The 18,493-nt window shown below is 39.8% G+C and overlaps 1 protein-coding gene across 1 annotated transcript in view; it reads left to right on the plus strand.

Moving 5' to 3' along the window:
* The window catches only part of CPXM2 (carboxypeptidase X, M14 family member 2), a 121,866-nt gene that overhangs the window by 77,746 nt on the left and 25,627 nt on the right, over positions 1 to 18,493 (plus strand). Inside the window, exons 7-8 of the mRNA XM_050959402.1 lie at positions 8,081 to 8,169; positions 17,014 to 17,137. Coding sequence (XP_050815359.1) covers positions 8,081 to 8,169; positions 17,014 to 17,137 — 213 coding nt within the window. The remainder of the gene's footprint in view (positions 1 to 8,080; positions 8,170 to 17,013; positions 17,138 to 18,493) is intronic.

The following is an 18,493-nucleotide window of genomic DNA, read 5'->3' on the forward strand; positions in this document are numbered from 1 at the left end:
AGCCAGCCCTGGGCAGGGATGGCAGGAGGTGGGGCGAGTGGGCACTTGGGATGGACTTGTGTGGGGGGGAGCGGGGTCAGGTAAGCAGCTCGGGCCAACCCCATGTGGTGTCTCATTTTTACTTTGAGAAATATGGTCACCCTATTGATTCTTCTCTGGTGTATGCTGGTTTTACACCATTCTCATTTAATTGAATTAACTGGGGTTACTCCTGACTTATAGTAGTGCAAATGATACAAGAATCCGCACAATATAGCTGAAGAGTGTGATTTCACTGTTGATTTTAAGTGTCATGGTAACATTCAGAAATGTAATGAAATCGAACATGTGAAAAGAAACTTATGATTTATTCTAGTGGCTGTCTGTACATATCTTCACGATGTGTTTAATGTCCATGGTATGTTTAATTTGCTGGAGAGAGGTCAAACTTGTGCATATTCATTAGGAACAGGGTGCACATTCCCAATCACAGGCCCAACAAAGAAAATAACAGAACTCCACTTGCCATCACTTTTAGCCCCTAACTAAAACCTCTCCAGCGCATCATCAAAGATCTACAACCTATCCTGAAAGATGATCCCTCACTCTCACAGATCTTGGGAGACAGACCTGTCCTCGCTTACAGACAGCCCCCCAACCTGAAGCAAATACTCACCAGCAACCACACAACCAAAACACTCACCCAGGAACCTTGCAACAAAGCCCAATGCCAACTCTGTCCACATATCTATTCAAGTGACACTATCATAGGACCTAACAAAATCAGCCATGCTATCAGTGGCTCATTCACCTGCACATCTACCAATGTGATATATGCCATCATATTCCAGCAATACTCCTCTGCCATGTACATTGGCGAAACAATCTCCACGCAAAACAATAAATGGACACAAATCTGACGTCAGGAGTCATAACATTCAAAAACCAGTAGAAGAACACTTCAACCTCTTATAGACTCATAGACTCTAGGACTGGAAGGGACCTCGAGAGGTCATCAAGTCCAGTCCCCTTCCCTCATGGCAGGACCAAATACTGCCTAGACCATCTCTAATAGACATTTATCTAACCTACTCTTAAATATCTCCAGAGATGGAGATTCCACAACTTCCCTAGGCAATCTATTCCAGTGTTTAACTACCCTGACAGTTAGGAACTTTTTCCTAATGTCCAACCTAAATCTCGCTTGTGGCAGTTTAAGCCCATTGCTTCTTGTTCTATCATTGGAGGCTAAGGTGAACAAGTTTTCTCCCTCCTCCTGATGACACCCTTTTAGATACCTGAAAACTGCTATCATGTCCCCTCTCAGTCTTCTCTTTTCCAAACTAAAAAAACCCAATTGTTTCAGCCTTCCTTCATAGGTCATGTTCTCAAGACCTTTAATCATTCTTGTTGCTCTTCTCTGGACCCTCTCCAATTTCTCCACATCTTTCTTGAAATGCGGTGCCCAGAACTGGACACAATACTCCAGTTGAGGCCTAACCAGCACAGAGTAAAGCGGAAGAATGACTTCTCATGTCTTGTTTACAACACACCTGTTAATGCATCCCAGAATCACGTTTGCTTTTTTTGCAACAGTATCACACTATTGACTCATATTAAGCTTGTGGTCCACTATGACCCCTAGATCTCTTTCTGCCATACTCCTTCCTAGACAGTCTCTTCCCATTCTGTATGTGTGAAACTGATTGTTCCTTCCTAAGTGGAGCACTTTGCATTTATCTTTATTGAACTTCATCCTGTTTACCTCAGACCATTTCTCCAATTTGTCCAGATCATTTTGAATTTTGACCCTGTCCTCCAAAGCAGTTGCAATCCCTCCCAGTTTGGTATCGTCTGCAAACTTAATAAGCGTACTTTCTATGCCAACATCTAAATCGTTGATGAAGATATTGAACAGAGCCGGTCCCAAAACAGACCCCTGCGGAACCCCACTTGTTATACCTTTCCAGCAGGATTGGGAGCCATTAATAACTACTCTCTGAGTACGGTTATCCAGCCAGTTATGCACCCACCTTATAGTAGCCCCATCTAAATTGTACTTTCCTAGTTTATCTATAAGAATATCATGCGAGACCGTATCAAATGCCTTACTAAAGTCTAGGTATATCACATCTACCGCTTCTCCCTTATCCACAAGGCTCGTTATCCTATCAAAGAATGCTATCAGATTAGATTGACACGATTTGTTCTTTACAAATCCATGCTGGCTATTCCCTATCACCTTAGCACCTTCCAAGTGTTTGCAGATGATTTCTTTAATTACCTGCTCCATTATCTTCCCTGGCACAGAAGTTAAACTGACTGGTCTGTAGTTTCCTGGGTTGTTTTTATTTCCCTTTTTATAGATGGGCACTATATTTGCCCTTTTCCAGTCTTCTGGAATCTCCCCCCGTCTTCCACGATTTCCCAAAGATAATAGCTAGGGGCTCAGATACCTCCTCTATTAACTCCTTGAGTATTCTAGGATGCATTTCATCAGGCCCTGGTGACTTGCAGGCATCTAACTTTTCTAAGTGATTTTTTACTTGCTCTTTTTTTATTTTATCTTCTAAACCTACCCTCTTCCCGTAAGCATTCACTATATTAGACATTCCTTCAGACTTCTCAGTGAAGACCGAAACAAAGAAATCATTAATCATCTCTGCCATTTCCAAGTCTCCCGTTACTGTTTCCCCCTCCTCACTGAGCAGTGGGCCTACCCTGTCCTTGGTCTTCCTCTTGCTTCTAATGTATTGATAAAAAGTCTTCTTGTTTCCCTTTATTCTCATAGCTAGTTTGAGCTCATTTTGTGCCTTTGCCTTTCTAATCTTGCCTCTGCATTCCTGTGTTATTTGCCTATATTCGTCCTTTGTAATCTGACCTAGTTTCCATTTTTTATATGACGCCTTTTTATTTTGTAGGTCACGCAAGATCTCATGGTTAAGCCAAAGTGGTCTTTTGTCACATTTTCTATCTTTCCTAACCATCGAAATAGCTTGCTTTTGGGCCCTTAATAGTGTCCCTTTGAAAAATTGCCAACTCTCCTCAGTTGTTTTTCCCCTCAGTCTTGATTCCCATGGGACCTTACCTATCAGCTCTCTGAGCTTACCAAAATCCGCCTTCCTGAAATCCATTGTCTCTATTTTGCTGTACTCCCTTCTACCCTTCTTTAGAATTGCAAACTCTATGATTTCATGATCACTTTCACCCAAGCTTCCTTCTACTTTCAAATTCTCAACAAGTTCCTCCCTATTTGTTAAAATCGAGTCTAGAACAGCTTCCCCCCAGTAGCTTTTTCAACTTTCTGAAATAAAAAGTTGTCTGCAATGCAGTCCAGGAACTTATTGGATAGTCTGTGCCCCGCGGTGTTATTTTCCCAACATATATCTGGATAGTTGAAGTCCCCTATCACCACCAAATCTTGGGCTTTGGATGATTTTGTTAGTTGTTTGAAAAAAGCCTCATCCACCTCTTCCACCTGATTAAGTGGCCTGTAGTAGACTCCCAGCACGACATCACCCATGTTTTTTACCCCTTTTAGCCTAACCCAGAGACTTTCAACACTTCCATCTCCTATGTCCATCTCCACCACAGTCCAAGTGTGTACATTTTTAATATATAAGGCAATACCTCCTCCCTTTTTCCCCTGTCTATCCTTCCTGAGCAAACTATACCCATCCACACCAACATTCCAGTCGTGTGTATTATCCCATCAAGTTTCAGTAATGCCAACAATGTCATAGTTGTATTTATTTATTAGCACTTCCAGTTCTTCCTGCTTATTACCCATACTTCTTGCATTTGTATATAGGCATCTAAGATACTGGTTTGATCTTGCCTCCCAGCTTTGCCCTGACCCTCCTTTCTCTCTGCCATTATAGCCCATGCTCCCTCCTGTTTCCGACCCATCTCCCAGGTCTTGTTCCCCACTTACCTGTGGGGTTTGCTCACCTGTCCCCGTTGAAACCTAGTTTAAAGCCCTCCTTACTAGGTGGGCCAGTCTGTGCGCAAATAAGGCCTTTCTCCTCCTCGAAAGGTGAACGCCATCTCTGCCTAGCAGTCCTTCCTCGAATAGCATCCCGTGGTCGAGGAAGCCAAAGCCCTCCTGGCGACACCATCTTCGCAGCCAGGCATTCACCTCCACGATGCATCTGTCTCTACCCGGGCCCCTACCTTCGACATGAAGAATCGAAGAGAATACCACCTGCGCACCAAACTCCTTAACCCGTACTCCTAGAGCCCTGTAGTCACTCTTGATCTGCTCAGTGTCACACCTCACATGGATGAATAGCATGGGGTAGTAGTCAGAAGGCCGGATAATCCTCGACAATACCTCTGTAACATCTCGGATACGGGCCCCTGGCAGATAGCATACCTCCTGGGATGAACGGTCAGGGCGACAGATGGGTGTCTCCGTCCCCCTCAGCAGAGAGTCTCCAACCACCACTACCCTACGTTTCTTATTATCAGTGGTGGCAGCAGACCTCACAGCCTTAGGGGTACGAGGCTTCCTCTCCTTAACTGTTGGGGGTGATTCCTTCTCTCCTGTATCAAGAAGAGCATAACGGTTATCTATTACCACAGCAGGAGGGTTCGCAGCAGGGATGGAGCACGGCCTGCTGCCAGTAAGTGACTCTCTTTGGTCACTCACTAAGAGACAGGAAAGGGAGGAGAAGCTAGTAGTCTCCCAGGGTGATTGGTCTGTAAGATATGTAAATAGTAGGTAGCGAGGACAGGCACAAACAATAAAAGAGCACTGGTGCATTTACTTTCGAGTAGTCTCCGATTGAGTTTGTGAAGGGGCCAGTAGAGGGCACCACTACAGTATGTATGTGTGTGTATCTATATAATCTTTTTACTATATGTTCCATTCTGTGCATCTGATGAAGTGGGCTGTAGCCCATGAAAGCTTATGCTCAAATAAATGTGTTAGTATCTAAGGTGCCACAAGTACTTCATTTTCAAAACTGTCTGAGGGATTTAGGCACTATCTTCCTTTAATTTTAATAGGTATGTCTACATCTTTTAGACTGCATTGAACATCTCAGCCATAGCACTCTATAAAGAAAAACTTTTCTAATACGACAAATAAAAAGCAAACTGCAGTTGTAGAAGTTTTTTGGCACTATAGTGCGAGTACAGGTTTCAAACAGCAAACTCTATGAGAAGTTCAACTTTGTAGAAGTTGAGACAATGTGGTATTAGGATGGATGCAAACTCTGTGAATTAAAAAAAAGAGAATCCTTATTATTTGGTCATGTTAGTTGCTTTGAGAGTGATCAGTTCATCCTCCCGGCTTTGTGAGACTCTCTTTATACACAGCATTTTGTATCAAAACCTAAAGAACACTAGAAACTTAAAAAATATATAATTACTCTCTGCTTATCATTATTATTATTTATACTATGGTATAGCACTTAAGAACCCCATTCAAGGTTCAGGGCCCCACTTTGCTAAGCATGGTACAGACATGTAACAAAGAGACAGTCCTTGCCGCAGAGACCTACAGTCTTCATGATGGGCTACAATAGGAGATAAGGCTAAAAAATGGGGGTGGGGAATAGAGTGGGAAGATGACAAAGCTGAGCGGAAAGTTTATAAGTATTTGTGTTATAAAAGTAGTTTAGATTTATGGAAAACCCTGAATGTTCTTGTGCTAAGAAGGAATTAGATATTGTGGAGATGATTTCTTTCTCTGTCTCATCCACATAGTCTTATAGAATTGGACATGGAAAAGGTCACAAGTCCATGCTCCTGCCAGTGCAATTGATTTCTGTATTTTACCCTATCTAGTTTCACTTTGGGAGGGGCAGAGGTAGGAGGATGTCAGAAACTATTTTTTCAAAGTACCTTTGCCAGCCAGTTTATAAATGAGCTGTGGTGCTGGCTTAAATAGAAGTTGACAGTGGGGAAAAAATCAATACATTCTTTTGAATTCATCGTACTCATACAGACTTTCAGGGTTTCTTTTTCCAGCAACGGGGAGGGATTGTTTGAAATGATGCCAGGAATGAATAAGTAAATCACAATTGAAATGCTACAGTGGTTTTAGCTGCATGGGGTCTTATCTTCTGTTTGCATGATAGTAAATAGTTGTTGCCAAGGTGGACTTAATGTACAGCAGATGATAGTGGGTTTTTGATTGGTCGGGGTTTTTTGGTTTTTGGTCTTCTGCATTTTACTCTATACTTTCCTAATCTCTATTCCTGCTGCAACAGAAAAATCAATGGTCAAAACAGACTGACAATAGAGGTTTGCTAAACGCTAATGTTTGTTCACAAGAGATCTTAGATTGTGCACATTTTAGAAGTAGAACCAGAAGTGCAATACTCCCTTTGTAGGATTATTTTTATTTTCAGGGATTTCAATGGAAATGGGAGGTCCCATTTATTGCCTTTTTTTGGTTTCACCCACCAAATCTACATCATTATCTACCATTCCTATGACATGAACAGTTAATGCATGGTCAAAAAGCCAGGCTTTGAAAATCTCTCATAAAGGAAGGGAATTTTTAGTACTAGGGAAAAATCAGTTACTGTAAGTTTTCACATCAGATGATTGAGAAAACCTAGAGTATCCTGACAATTTTAAGATGTTTATTTTTATCTTAATGATTTTTTTTCTGTTGCATTAAACACACCATATTCTGTCTCTTCTGAGAAGAGGAGATTGTGTGGTTTGCATTTCAGATATATTACTGTGGTGTGACCTTTAAAATGTTTTCAGTTCAGGTGCCATATTTATTATTATTGTAGCACCACGGGGTTAAGGTAGTTACATGAATTTATTCCCCAGTTAGGTCTCAATAATCATCTGAAAATGCAGATGCTTATTTGAAGTTTCTTTAATCTGTTGAATCTACAGAATTTGCTTGGTGGGCGCATGAGGCAAGATGTATATCTGCTCATCTGATTGGCTTTGTATTATAGCCAATTGGGAAGCCAACTGAGATCAGGTGATCTTTTTGTAGTGAGACCCATCAGACAACAGCAAATTCCATTGGATGGCTAGGATTTGGAGGAGCAAGACTTTACTGAATCTCCCATACGCATGTTCTAACAACAGCGCTGGAGCGAATTCTTAAAGTATCTCAGCACTGCTGGTGTAGACTAGAACATGGAAGTGCAGAACAGAATAAGAATGAAAAATAATCCCTGGTGTGGATGAAAAACTCAGTTAACATTTCAGAAATGTCCAAAAATGGTGGTTCAGGTTCACTGCTTAGAGCTGGAGTTGGGAGTGTTTCTGATTTTTTCCTAACTGGGTTGCTCATCCAACCTTTTTCTTTAGCTGAATTGTCAGTGCACTCACCTGGAAAGGCAAGAAAGCACAGGTTTTTGTTCCACCTCCATCTTCTCACTTGACACTAATTATTAATTGACATCCTGTCGGTTTAATTAGATATGTGATGGCCTGCCTTCTGCTGAGAAATGTTTTCATGGAACACATCACACAGAGTAAATTATAGCCACATGGTAAAGAAAGTAGTCTGTTAATTTTAAATTAAAAACCCCAAAAACTTACGCAGTGAGTTTAAGAAAATACTTAACTAGAAATAATTCTTACTATTAAAAGTGGATCCATTATTTATTATGCCCAATATTTTGCAGGCAGTGTATAATCACTGAAAACGCTCATCAATAACAAATAGCTACTGGTTCTCTACAGTAACTATGGTAATTATTCTAGTAGAAACATAGCATTTGCTGGGGCTTTTTCCTCTGAAGTAGTGTTTCCATTCTTTCTTAAATACATCAGACTGATGCTATTTTCTAGTGTCTTTTGCTCTTTTACAAAGCACTGAGTGGAATGTGTTTTTTGCTTTTTCTGTTAAATTTTAGTTGTTAATGCAGAGCAAATATCTCAGTTACCGAAATATTGCTGCCTACTTGGTCCTATTTGGTTTAATGAGTTGATTTGTATGGTAATTTAGTAATATTTCAAAGCTGCTGTTTGTTTACTTCAGCTACTTAAAAGAGTCTTCATTAAATACAAGTAGGAGAGTGGCATTCAGAGTAAAACACTTTCTCTCCGTGCTTGGAATCTTTCCCTTTGGGAATGGTTAATAAATATATGCAATTTTTAAAATTTCTTTTCTCAGACCCAAATAATTATTATCACAGAAGAAATGAAATGACAACCACAGATGATCTTGATTTTAAACACCACAACTACAAAGAAATGAGACAGGTAGGCCACAGAGAATGAAATTTCTGTTCTGGCATGTGTATACGTGGGGTGGGTGGTTGTGTTGGGGTCCTTATTTTAGGTAGTTGAGCTCTGTTGACCCTTAGATTTTTTTAGAGTATACTAGGGGAAAGGCAAATTTATGGGAAGTTGAGAACTGTGTGTTTTCCAAATCTATCCTAACTGCAGATAAGTCTTTTCCAAAAAAATCTCTGCCAAGTTATTTTGTGAGAGCTTACAAAGGAAATTCAATGTCCATCAACAGAACTTGATATTTTTCATTTATTACCTTTGGACAGAATATTGGGGTGTGTTATAAACCATTACAGGAAATAAATTCTAGACCTCAAAAGCAGGTTTCTTTTTTATGGTAACCTACTTTAAAAGGCACATGACTTTTTCCTAACAATGCATATTTTGGCCATATGGTAGATCAAGATCTCTCTGAGGTCAGTTGGAGTCTTTTCATTGATTTCAATGGACAGTGGATCAGCCTGCTAATATTTCCATCCCATGTCATGTTTATGCATCTGTTATACAAATACATATTTAAGGACTTGTACTAATATTTTGGAGTTACTTGAGCTGAGCATTTTGCCCTCAAATGCCACAGGGAAAACATTAAAAAAGAGTAATGACTTGAAGCTGCAAGAGAAGGATATTTAGACTTTGTCACTAGCAAAATTGTGTGCATTGAAGGAGGTATTTTATGGAGAGAGATACAAAATAAAATATTATAAACCTGGAAAGTTTATTTACAAATCAGAACTTTATTGTGTTAGTTTCAGCTGTGAACATACTGTCTTATCTGGATTTATGCATTGGGGTGCTAGTCTCTAAATTGTTTGTAAGCTCACATCAGTATGAACACAACATATTAAATATGATTTTTCTTTCTGTTGCTGTAGTGACTGTTATTACATCAAAATGGCTTTTGAAACTTTACATTTATTTGACATTTGCAACTTTAAAATTGGCATTTAATGTACAGTGCTTTGAAATGTCAATGTGTTTTTAAACTTGTCTCTTGATGAACAAATCCATCTGGCTACAAAAATGAATGCTGCAATATATGGCTCAAAGTCCAGCTTCTTTCTTTGTCAACCTTCCATCCAATCCTAACAGGTTTCTCCACAGTGGTGGCGGAATGTACCCATGCATGTTGTTTCAACAGTCTGCTTTTGTGACTATCAGGAGTGCTGAATGTTGCAATATGCTCATTCCTTGATAGCACACCGAGAGTTCTTGAGTAACAGAATTGTGGCATATGTCAGTATGTTGTGCGACCATATGAATAAAACAGAGAGGCAGGATCAGATTCATTACTCGGTTACCCCAGTGTAAATCTACAGTCAGGGGTTCCCAAACTTGGTTTGTGGCTTGTTCAGTGTAAGCCCCTGGCAGGCCGCGAGATGCTTTGTTTGCCTGAGCATCCACAGGTATGGCCGCTCGCAGCTCCCAGTGGCTGCAGTTCACCATTCTTGGCCAATGGGAGCTGTAGGAAGTGGCACGGGCCGTGCCACTGCTTCCCACAGCTCCCATTGGCTGGGAACGGCGAACCACAGCCACTGGGAGCTGCGAGCAGTCATACCTGTGGATGCTCAGATAAACAAAGCATCTCGCGGCCTGCCAGGGGCTTACCCTGAACAAGCCACAAACCAAGTTTGGGAACCCCTGAGGGTAACTCAGCTGAAATCAAAGGAGTTATTTTGGATTAATACCACTGTAGATGCAAATAAAAATTGACTCGGGGATGAGGGAGATCACAATAGGTACCAGCAGGCTCATGCCATGTAAATGACCATGAACCAAAAGAAAGCTAATACTGTCAGTCTAATTTTAGATTCACCAGTCTTAATTATCGCCCTTTAACTTCAAATGGGAGGTGGGGGGAATCTATATTTATATCACCCCAGACATAAGTGTGGGATGTGCTAAAGAAATATTTCTTCCTGTCTTGCTCCTCAAATATAAAGATAATCTGCTTGGACTTGACGTATGTGAATCATTATCTGGGTGCTGAATCTTCAGTGTATTTATACTGCATGAGTCATCATTCATTTTTATTGAGCAATTGTGTACTGAGTCACACATTTAGTTCACTAGAGATTTCATGGCCTATATTTCTAGCACAAAGATTAGACAAGTAGAAACTCAATTGGCATAATTAGTGTCAAGAACAATAAATGTAAATACATTTTAGATACTAATTGCACAAAGACAGGTTGGTCAGGTTTGAAATATCTTTGAAAAACAGCTTAAACAAAGAATTATTTCCCTAGTTCTTCTAGAAGGAGAAAATCAAGATGCGATTAAACAATGGTAAGGACTGTGAACTGGTCAGATGTGAATTATGTCCTTTGCTGGGCTTTCTCAAGTTGTGTGCTTCTGTGTAGTAGTAGCTCATTTTATAGCACTCTTGTCATTGGGCAAGCAGGCAGACGGTGTGGGGTAGGATTGGAAGAGCTCTAATATCACTGCAACATACCTTTTGGTGACATTAGAGAATTTAATCATTGCCTTTGAGTCTTTAAACAGACAGCCTGGCACAACAGCTTCAAGAGACATGTAGCTTTCCCCATTCAAGATAATGTGTTCACTGTGCAGATTATTAATGACAGCTTTGTTAACTACTTCACTTTTGACCCTGTTAGAAGAGAGAGATAACTAATGTGTTTTCCACTCTGGTTGTTTATCATAGACACTAGAGAGAGATCGGCAGAAAGTGCTCCATTGACCACATTTTAGGAACCACTATCTTAGGCTTCAATGCATAAGCTATTTACAAAAGGCAGGGAATTTTACCCCATCACCTACCATAGTCAAATTTTGCGTGCAAAAGTGCATTCAAAGCTCTCTGTGAAATCAGTGTGAACAGTCTCCATGCATCTGAGAGCAGGGTTTAGGCTACAGTCTAAAAAGTATTTTCATGTTGCATTCGTGTTTGTACATGAGCACGTTAGAATGATTTGCAAAAGTGTGCACTCCCCAGAATAATTCAGGGAGTGGGCATTTGATCACACATGGATACCTGTGAATAGGATAATTAAGGCAAAACCCTTCTGCTAAACCAGATCCCTAACTATACTCAAAGCAGACGAAACTTCAAATAATTTGGGAGTAGATACTTTTTATTTCCAGCAAACATTTTTTACAGCATTTTGTGCATTGTGAAGAGAAAAGGGCCTAAACCAAAACCAGGAATCCAAACATCCCTAAACTTCAGAAACATTCAGATCCAAAATCTGGGCCCTATCTCTATAATGGACTGAAACAAATGCTCAGGGTCTGATTTTTGTCTGGACAATATTACCTGATTGCAGTGGGAGTTACTTGTATCCTCTGGGAGGGAGAATCAGGCCCCAGCAGCCCTGAAATTTGGGAAAGTTGATCCAGTGTTGCAGCTCAGGCCCATCTTTAATTATGGAGGTGGTATGATGATGATATTGAAAATTCCCCTCAATTCAGCAGCACTGTGTATGTTACCAATAGAACAGCTCCACTGGAGGGAGAAATACAATTAGGTCTGGAGGCTCAGAGCAAGGTCTCCCATACCCCCCTTGGCACCACCTTAGGGCTGTGGGGAAAAGGGCAGTCCTGCCATTCTGAGAATCTTGTAGCCCTCAGATACAACTGAGGTGGTTTCTGCATTAGCCCCCAAAAGACCGGGGAATAAAGGGGCTCTGTGTTTAGGCCTGGGAAGGAACCACAGGACTGGTCCTTCAGTGGATCCAATGGTCCAAAACCGCTTCACAGAGTGCATGAAATGGCAGTGGCCACTATTCCAGTCCATAGGCCAGAAGAGCATTTTCAGCTGAGCTATATTGCAGTCCTACTGCTTCCCCAAAGATTGGGTGGCCAGTTAGTTCTGGATTCAAAACACATTCCCTTTGTGTGAGAAGGGGAGAATCACACCCGCAGAGCCCAGTCAAATGGGCAGAATTTATGCAGTTTTCCCAGTGTGTTAATAGAGTAAATAATTGCTGATTATAAACAAATAACAATTGTCAATTAGCAAAATTGCTCCTGGAAATGCTTTATAACCCTGCTGGTTGTTAATAACACTCAGGCTGCATATTACCATAGATTGTCTTTGACAGTTTGTGCAGGCAGAAGGAAAAAGCTGTCTGAGGTGTCAGATGGCCTATTGTGCAATTTGTATTGTAGATAGGAAAGAAAAATGAGTATGAAAAAATGTTCATTCATATCCCTTATTCAGTACCGTTACCCCTTCTGTGGAAGACCTTGCAGTGCCAAAGAGCCAATGGCATTTGTTAGGGAGAGAGATTAACACAGAATACTTCAGTGTGTGGATTATTTTGGAACACTGCTTATTCTTTATAAAATTCCAGGGTGAGGGGCTGACTCAGTTTTAAGAGTAAAAAATTATAAAAGTTACTTCACAATTGGCGTCATGTATACCACATTTAAATATAGACTGAATTTTTATTCCTAGTTTATAAACTCCTTAACATTTGAGTTTATATGGAAACATGAACTATCTTCATTATTCCTGCACTGCTGGATTCTGCTAGAATACTAAGAGATCATGAAAAATGTAATTCATAATACACCTAGGCCCCAGTTAAAAATTAAGTATGTGCTTAATGAACATGTTGTTCATTAAAGTAACGGAAATATTCACATTGATTTCAGTCCCCAGTTCAAGGGCCTGATCCAAGGCATATTGAAGGTGTAGAAATATTTACATTGACTTCAGTGGGTCTGGATCAGGCTCACTGTCTCTCCTGAATAAGAATAAACTTAAGTTTTTAAGTGTTTTCCTAAATTGGAGCCCAACATATTATAGAGGGAGGCACATTTGAGATGTTTCAGCTCTCTTCCCCTAGTCCTTGATGAGACTATGCATTGGTCCACAGGGAAATGGAAAATGGTGGAAGGGTCTGTTGATGTGGAGTTTTTTGCAGAATCAAAGTCTAAGTAAAAACCGAGAGGGATAGATATGAGTCAAATACATCTTTTACATCTATAAATTACAGAAAGAGAATTCCATCCTGCTATAATAGACCTTATTTCATGTTTCACAACGGCTGTACATTTTACTCATTCTGCTTTGTATGATAGATAATTCAAGATAAATAGGATTTGCCTTGTACAGTAAATACGTGTTTCTGGCCCAGTGTCCTATTGTCCATGCCTTTTGAGATTACTATCGGAAGAACAGTCACTTAAACAAAATATTGTAAAGTTTTTAAAATTATTCTAATTTTAAATGTGCATTTATAGTTGGAGTAACAAATATACTCAGGTGATATAGTCTAAATGATAAGGTCAGAGGATAACGAGTTACTCATATACAAATTAAGACCAAATTAAAGAATAAATGAGAAAAAATAGAGGAGTGGGAAAAGGAGGAGAATGGGGTAGGGGAGCGAAAAGTGATAGGGAGGTCATGATTAATCAAAAAATAGTTCTAGTTTTATTCCATTTATTACGGGTAAGGAAAGTTCCTCATAATTATTTTTCACTTTAATTGTCACAAAGTGACCCTTCAAATGTAAACTCATACTTAAACAGGAACTTGCATAATGGTCCCAAAAAACTGCTGACCAGATATCCTCAAACAATCAAAAATTGATGTATGTGCCGAGATAGGTAGGTGAGCCAATATTAGTGTTACTGCTCAGCTTTTTACACCTACAAGTTGTGCACACAGCTAGCCTATGGATCCGCATGCTCTTATTATGGGCAACTCATCTTCCCCTTTCTCCCCTGCTGCAATTGTTTCATCCACCCCCTATATCTTTTAGAAGATAAGCTGTCTCGCTCTTTTTAAAACCAAAACCTTTCTATCTGCTTAAAAGCCCTAGCAGAGGAAAAGAAAATAATATTCCTACTGGCTTCTGGATTCTTATCTTATCCCACCTCTGCCACCATGTCATAACTGTCCTACTCAGATCTGAACCTTAGAGTTCAGAATATGAGAAGCTAGCATGAAACTTCCAAACTTAATTACCAGCTTGGATCTGATATCGCTGCCACCAGCAAGAATTCCAGTGTCTGACTCACTCTGGTCTCCCCAAAACCTTCCCTGGGGAACCCCCAAGACTCAGATGCCCTGAGTCTCACCACAAAGGGAAATAACCCACTTCCCTTCTCCCTCTTCCCCTCCAGGTGTTCCCTCCCTGGGTTCCTGGAGAGAGATACAGATTCAAGCTCCGTGAATCTAAACAAAGGGATTCCACCCTCTTTACCTCCTCCCAGATTTCCCTGCCCTGGGTACTCTGGGAGATTCCCTGCTTCAAGTCCTTGAAACACAAGTACCGAGAGATCTAATCTCTCTCCCCCCTCACCCAGAGGGTATGCAAAGTCAGGCTTAGTAAATCTAACACAAAGAGATTTTTCCCCTCCCTTCGTTTCTTAGCCTTAACCAGTGAAAAACACTCAAACAGGTCTTAAAAAGAAAGCTTTATATAAAAAGAAAGAAAAAGGACATAAAATGGTCTCTGTATCAAGGTGACAATATACAGGGTCAATTGCTTAAAGGAAAAAATGAATAAACAGCCTTATCCAAAAAGAATACAATTTAACACATTCCAGCAACTACACACATGTAAATACAAAAGAAAAAACAATATAAAACTATTGTCTTACTATCCTTGTACTTACAACTTGGAAACAGAAGATTAGAAAGCCTGGAGATTCCTGTGGTCACTCTCAGAGCCCAGAAAGAGAACAGACCAAGAACAAAGGACTCACACCCAAAACTTCCCTCCACCCAGATTTGAAAAGTCTTGTTTCCTGATTGGTCCTCTGGTCAGGTGTTGTTTGTTAACCCTTTCCAGGTGAAAGAGACATGAACCCTTAGCTATCTGTTTATGACATAAGCCCTTGTCTTTTGCGAATTGTTTGTACAGCAGCCAGCGTGATGGGGTCCTGGCCTAGTTGAGGCATGGAGAAGCTACTGTAATATCAAAACATTGACGGTGGTGGTGATGATGATAGTACTAAAGGAATTTGTCTTAAATTAAGACAATGGGAGTGTCATACTGCATTGCAATTTCCAGATGAGGATGGACTGAAGAAAGTTGTTCTTTTGTTTGTAAAATTGATCTGTGTGTTTAGTGAACTTACTAAAATATCACATCATTTAGTCTTTTTGCAATGTGATTATAAATAGAACCGCACCCTTTTGGTGATGATTTCACCAACGTGAATTGTGTTTTCCCCTGAGATTTGCTAAATTGGAGCCTGGGTATTGGACATATCTAATTATTATGTTCCTAAAATCGTCAACCCTGTTGTCCTCCAGTATTTTTTCTAAACTAATGCTGCAAGAACAAAGTTATGTTATGCTACAATACTTGTTCAGTAGGGTACGTGTAATCTAGTAAAGAAATGATTTGTCTAATCCATATTTCCTCTGATTCCAATTTACAGTAAAATCCTTATTTCTTTAAATAATCCTTTCCAGTGAACAAAATCAATGCAACAAAATCAAGGTCCTTCTTATCATTCAAAACCATTTTCTTTTATTTCTTATTAGGACCTCATGCTTTGAACTCACACATTTGTTTCTTTTAATCCAACTGATACTGATGCTGGGAGTATAAAAATTGAACTCAGTTGTCACTAATGATCAAGCAGTATTTGGGGTACAACACTGAAGTTAATTTGCAACAAGACAGACATTACAGTACAGTACCTATCAGTTCAGCAGGTTTGAATGTCTTGTACATTAACTGCATACTCAGCTATAAATCTTTGAATTTACAGATGTGCATGATAAAAACCATCTCCAAGTCAGAGAAATATTACCCCATATGAAAACTATGTTGATCTCACAAGTCATGCACATATCTGATGCTACCTTGAATTAGGCAATGTCACATGTAGTAGCATGTGACCAGCCTTGCTACAGATACTTAACCCCAAACCTCTGAAAAGTTTTAAGGTTCAATGACATATTGATGAAAGATGAGAAGTTTCCCATTCTTTCCTGTATGTCCACACACAGTGGGGAGAGTTCAGATTATGAAGCATGCTTTCCCCATTTCAGATGAGGCTTGTCTTGCTATTCTTTCCATATTCATATAAATTCCTGCTGTATCCTACCACAGATTTCATACTGTAATCTGAGCAAGGTTGGACTTGGTCTATACTCAGGGGGAGGCCTCCAGATATAATCAAAATGCTACAAAAATGTTTTTAAATGATTCAACAGGTGATGTTCTTCCCTCTTACAGAACCAGAACTCCAGTATGAGGTCATAGGTACAGTGCTTCTGGAGGTATCTAATGGACTGAATATTTGGCTAGGGGCCTGGAACCCCCTTATTCCAATCACAACTCACCACTAACTCTCTGTGTCACAGACCCCATTGTAAAAAAAGGAAGTAATTATTGTACTTACCTATCTCACAGGAGTGTTGAGAGGATTGTTTATGTAATTATTGTTAGTGCTTTGAAAATGTCAAGTGTTATATACCAGGAGTGCAAAGTATTATTATTTTTATTATGACTGTTCCTCCTCCCAGATCCTTAATTTAAATAATGTCAGATGTAAGTAAGATTTTGAACTTCACCCACACAGTGCTGCTCCAGCAGACTGGTATACTTGTTCTAGCTGAATGAACATTTGGTTCTGAGCCAGCAGACCTATAACGATCTCCAAAATTGATTTTTCAACAATTTTTGTTTTTCAGCTGCAACTTTTTGTTTTAACATCTCTGAAAAATTTTAAAATGAATATATAGTATTTTCCCCCCACATCTAGTTTTGGATCATAGAATCATCTAAACCTTGAATGAATTATAATCAATATTTTGTATATATATTTAGTACATATATATAAAATATACATAAGTGCATCATTTTTCTTTGACAGTTGATGAAAGTTGTGAATGAAATGTGTCCGAATATCACGAGAATTTACAACATTGGAAAAAGCCACCAAGGACTAAAGCTGTATGCTGTCGAGATCTCAGACAACCCAGGAGAACACGAAGTTGGTTAGGATTATATTCTGATTAAATCTATTTCAGGGTGGTTTTATTTTATTTTTTTAATTCCACATGTCTGCAGCAATTATCACTGAAGAAACTTAGGTTCACTGCAGCTATGATTTTGAATGTGTGTGGCAGGAACTTCAGCGTTATTTCTAATAGGAGAAGAAAAGATTGAACATAAATAGAAAACATTATGGGACTAAGATCCGATTAATTAAGGTTTATGGGTTATAGTATTACAGATTTTTAAAAGATAGACTGGATTTTAGTGCAATGGAATGTGGTTGGCTTACAGCCCTGAAGACTGAAGTTTCGTGTTTATCTATAGAATACGTGTGCCACAAGTACAGGCAGCTCAGATTTCCCTCCATTGCTTCACTCGTGTCTCAGCTGAGTTCTAGGCATAGTGTCTGGTGGTGAGACGGTAGTTCAATCTACAGACCCATTCTGTCTCTCCACTAAGAATTCCAACAAGGATGCTGATATGATAGTGGGATTGGTATACAGAGGGGAGGAAGCTTTAGCTGACAAAAAAGATGTAGCAATGCACATGATGGGGAGCTGTGCATCACATACTGTGTGCAGCACAGTGCTGCCCCTCAGGGGAAGAAACTGCACAAGGCCATTTACAGTCAAGGTTTAGCTGTACTCATGTGGGGTGGTCTAGCTCTGTGATCTGGACTGAGACCACCAAGTTACATCACATAAGCCACTGAAGGCTTTAACACTGTAATGAATATCAGCTATCACTGACCAGTCAGCTTGGCTGAACTTAGACCAAGGCGAAGGGTTCCATAGCACAGTATGGAACTACTTACCCACTCAGTCCATTTAGCCCTCATGGACTGCATCCACTACCAGTGTCCCACAAATGCCCATGTAATAATTATGAGTATGTCTATTTCCCCTGGCAGAATTGAGCATTTAGATGGGAAATTACTGCACACAAATGGTTGCAACCTCAAATATTGCAAGCATATTTATGGAGGCACTTGAAAAATCTAGCCAATGGTCTTCATATGCAGTATGTGCACTCCTTCTTAATCATTAAGTGTCAGTTTAGTTCCATATTTTCGAATCTAATGACATTCTGAAGGATAGAATTATTCCAAACACTACCAATGAGATGCAGCTAGAACCCCATTCTCCCACCATGTGCCTGTGAAGGAAGAATTTAGTCACTAGGTATAATAGTCTACCGTACATATTGTTTGTTAGTGGTATACATGGTTAAAGGGGAGTTGAATACATCCTGTCTGAACTATGCAGTAAAGGACAACAAATATTGTGGCATTTAATTAAACCTTGCCAAATAAGTATGAATCATTGTTTTAGATGAATGAAAAAGAGTGCCTGAGG

This window comes from Gopherus flavomarginatus, chromosome 6 (genome assembly GCF_025201925.1).
Source record: "Gopherus flavomarginatus isolate rGopFla2 chromosome 6, rGopFla2.mat.asm, whole genome shotgun sequence".
Lineage (NCBI taxonomy): Eukaryota > Metazoa > Chordata > Testudines > Testudinidae > Gopherus > Gopherus flavomarginatus.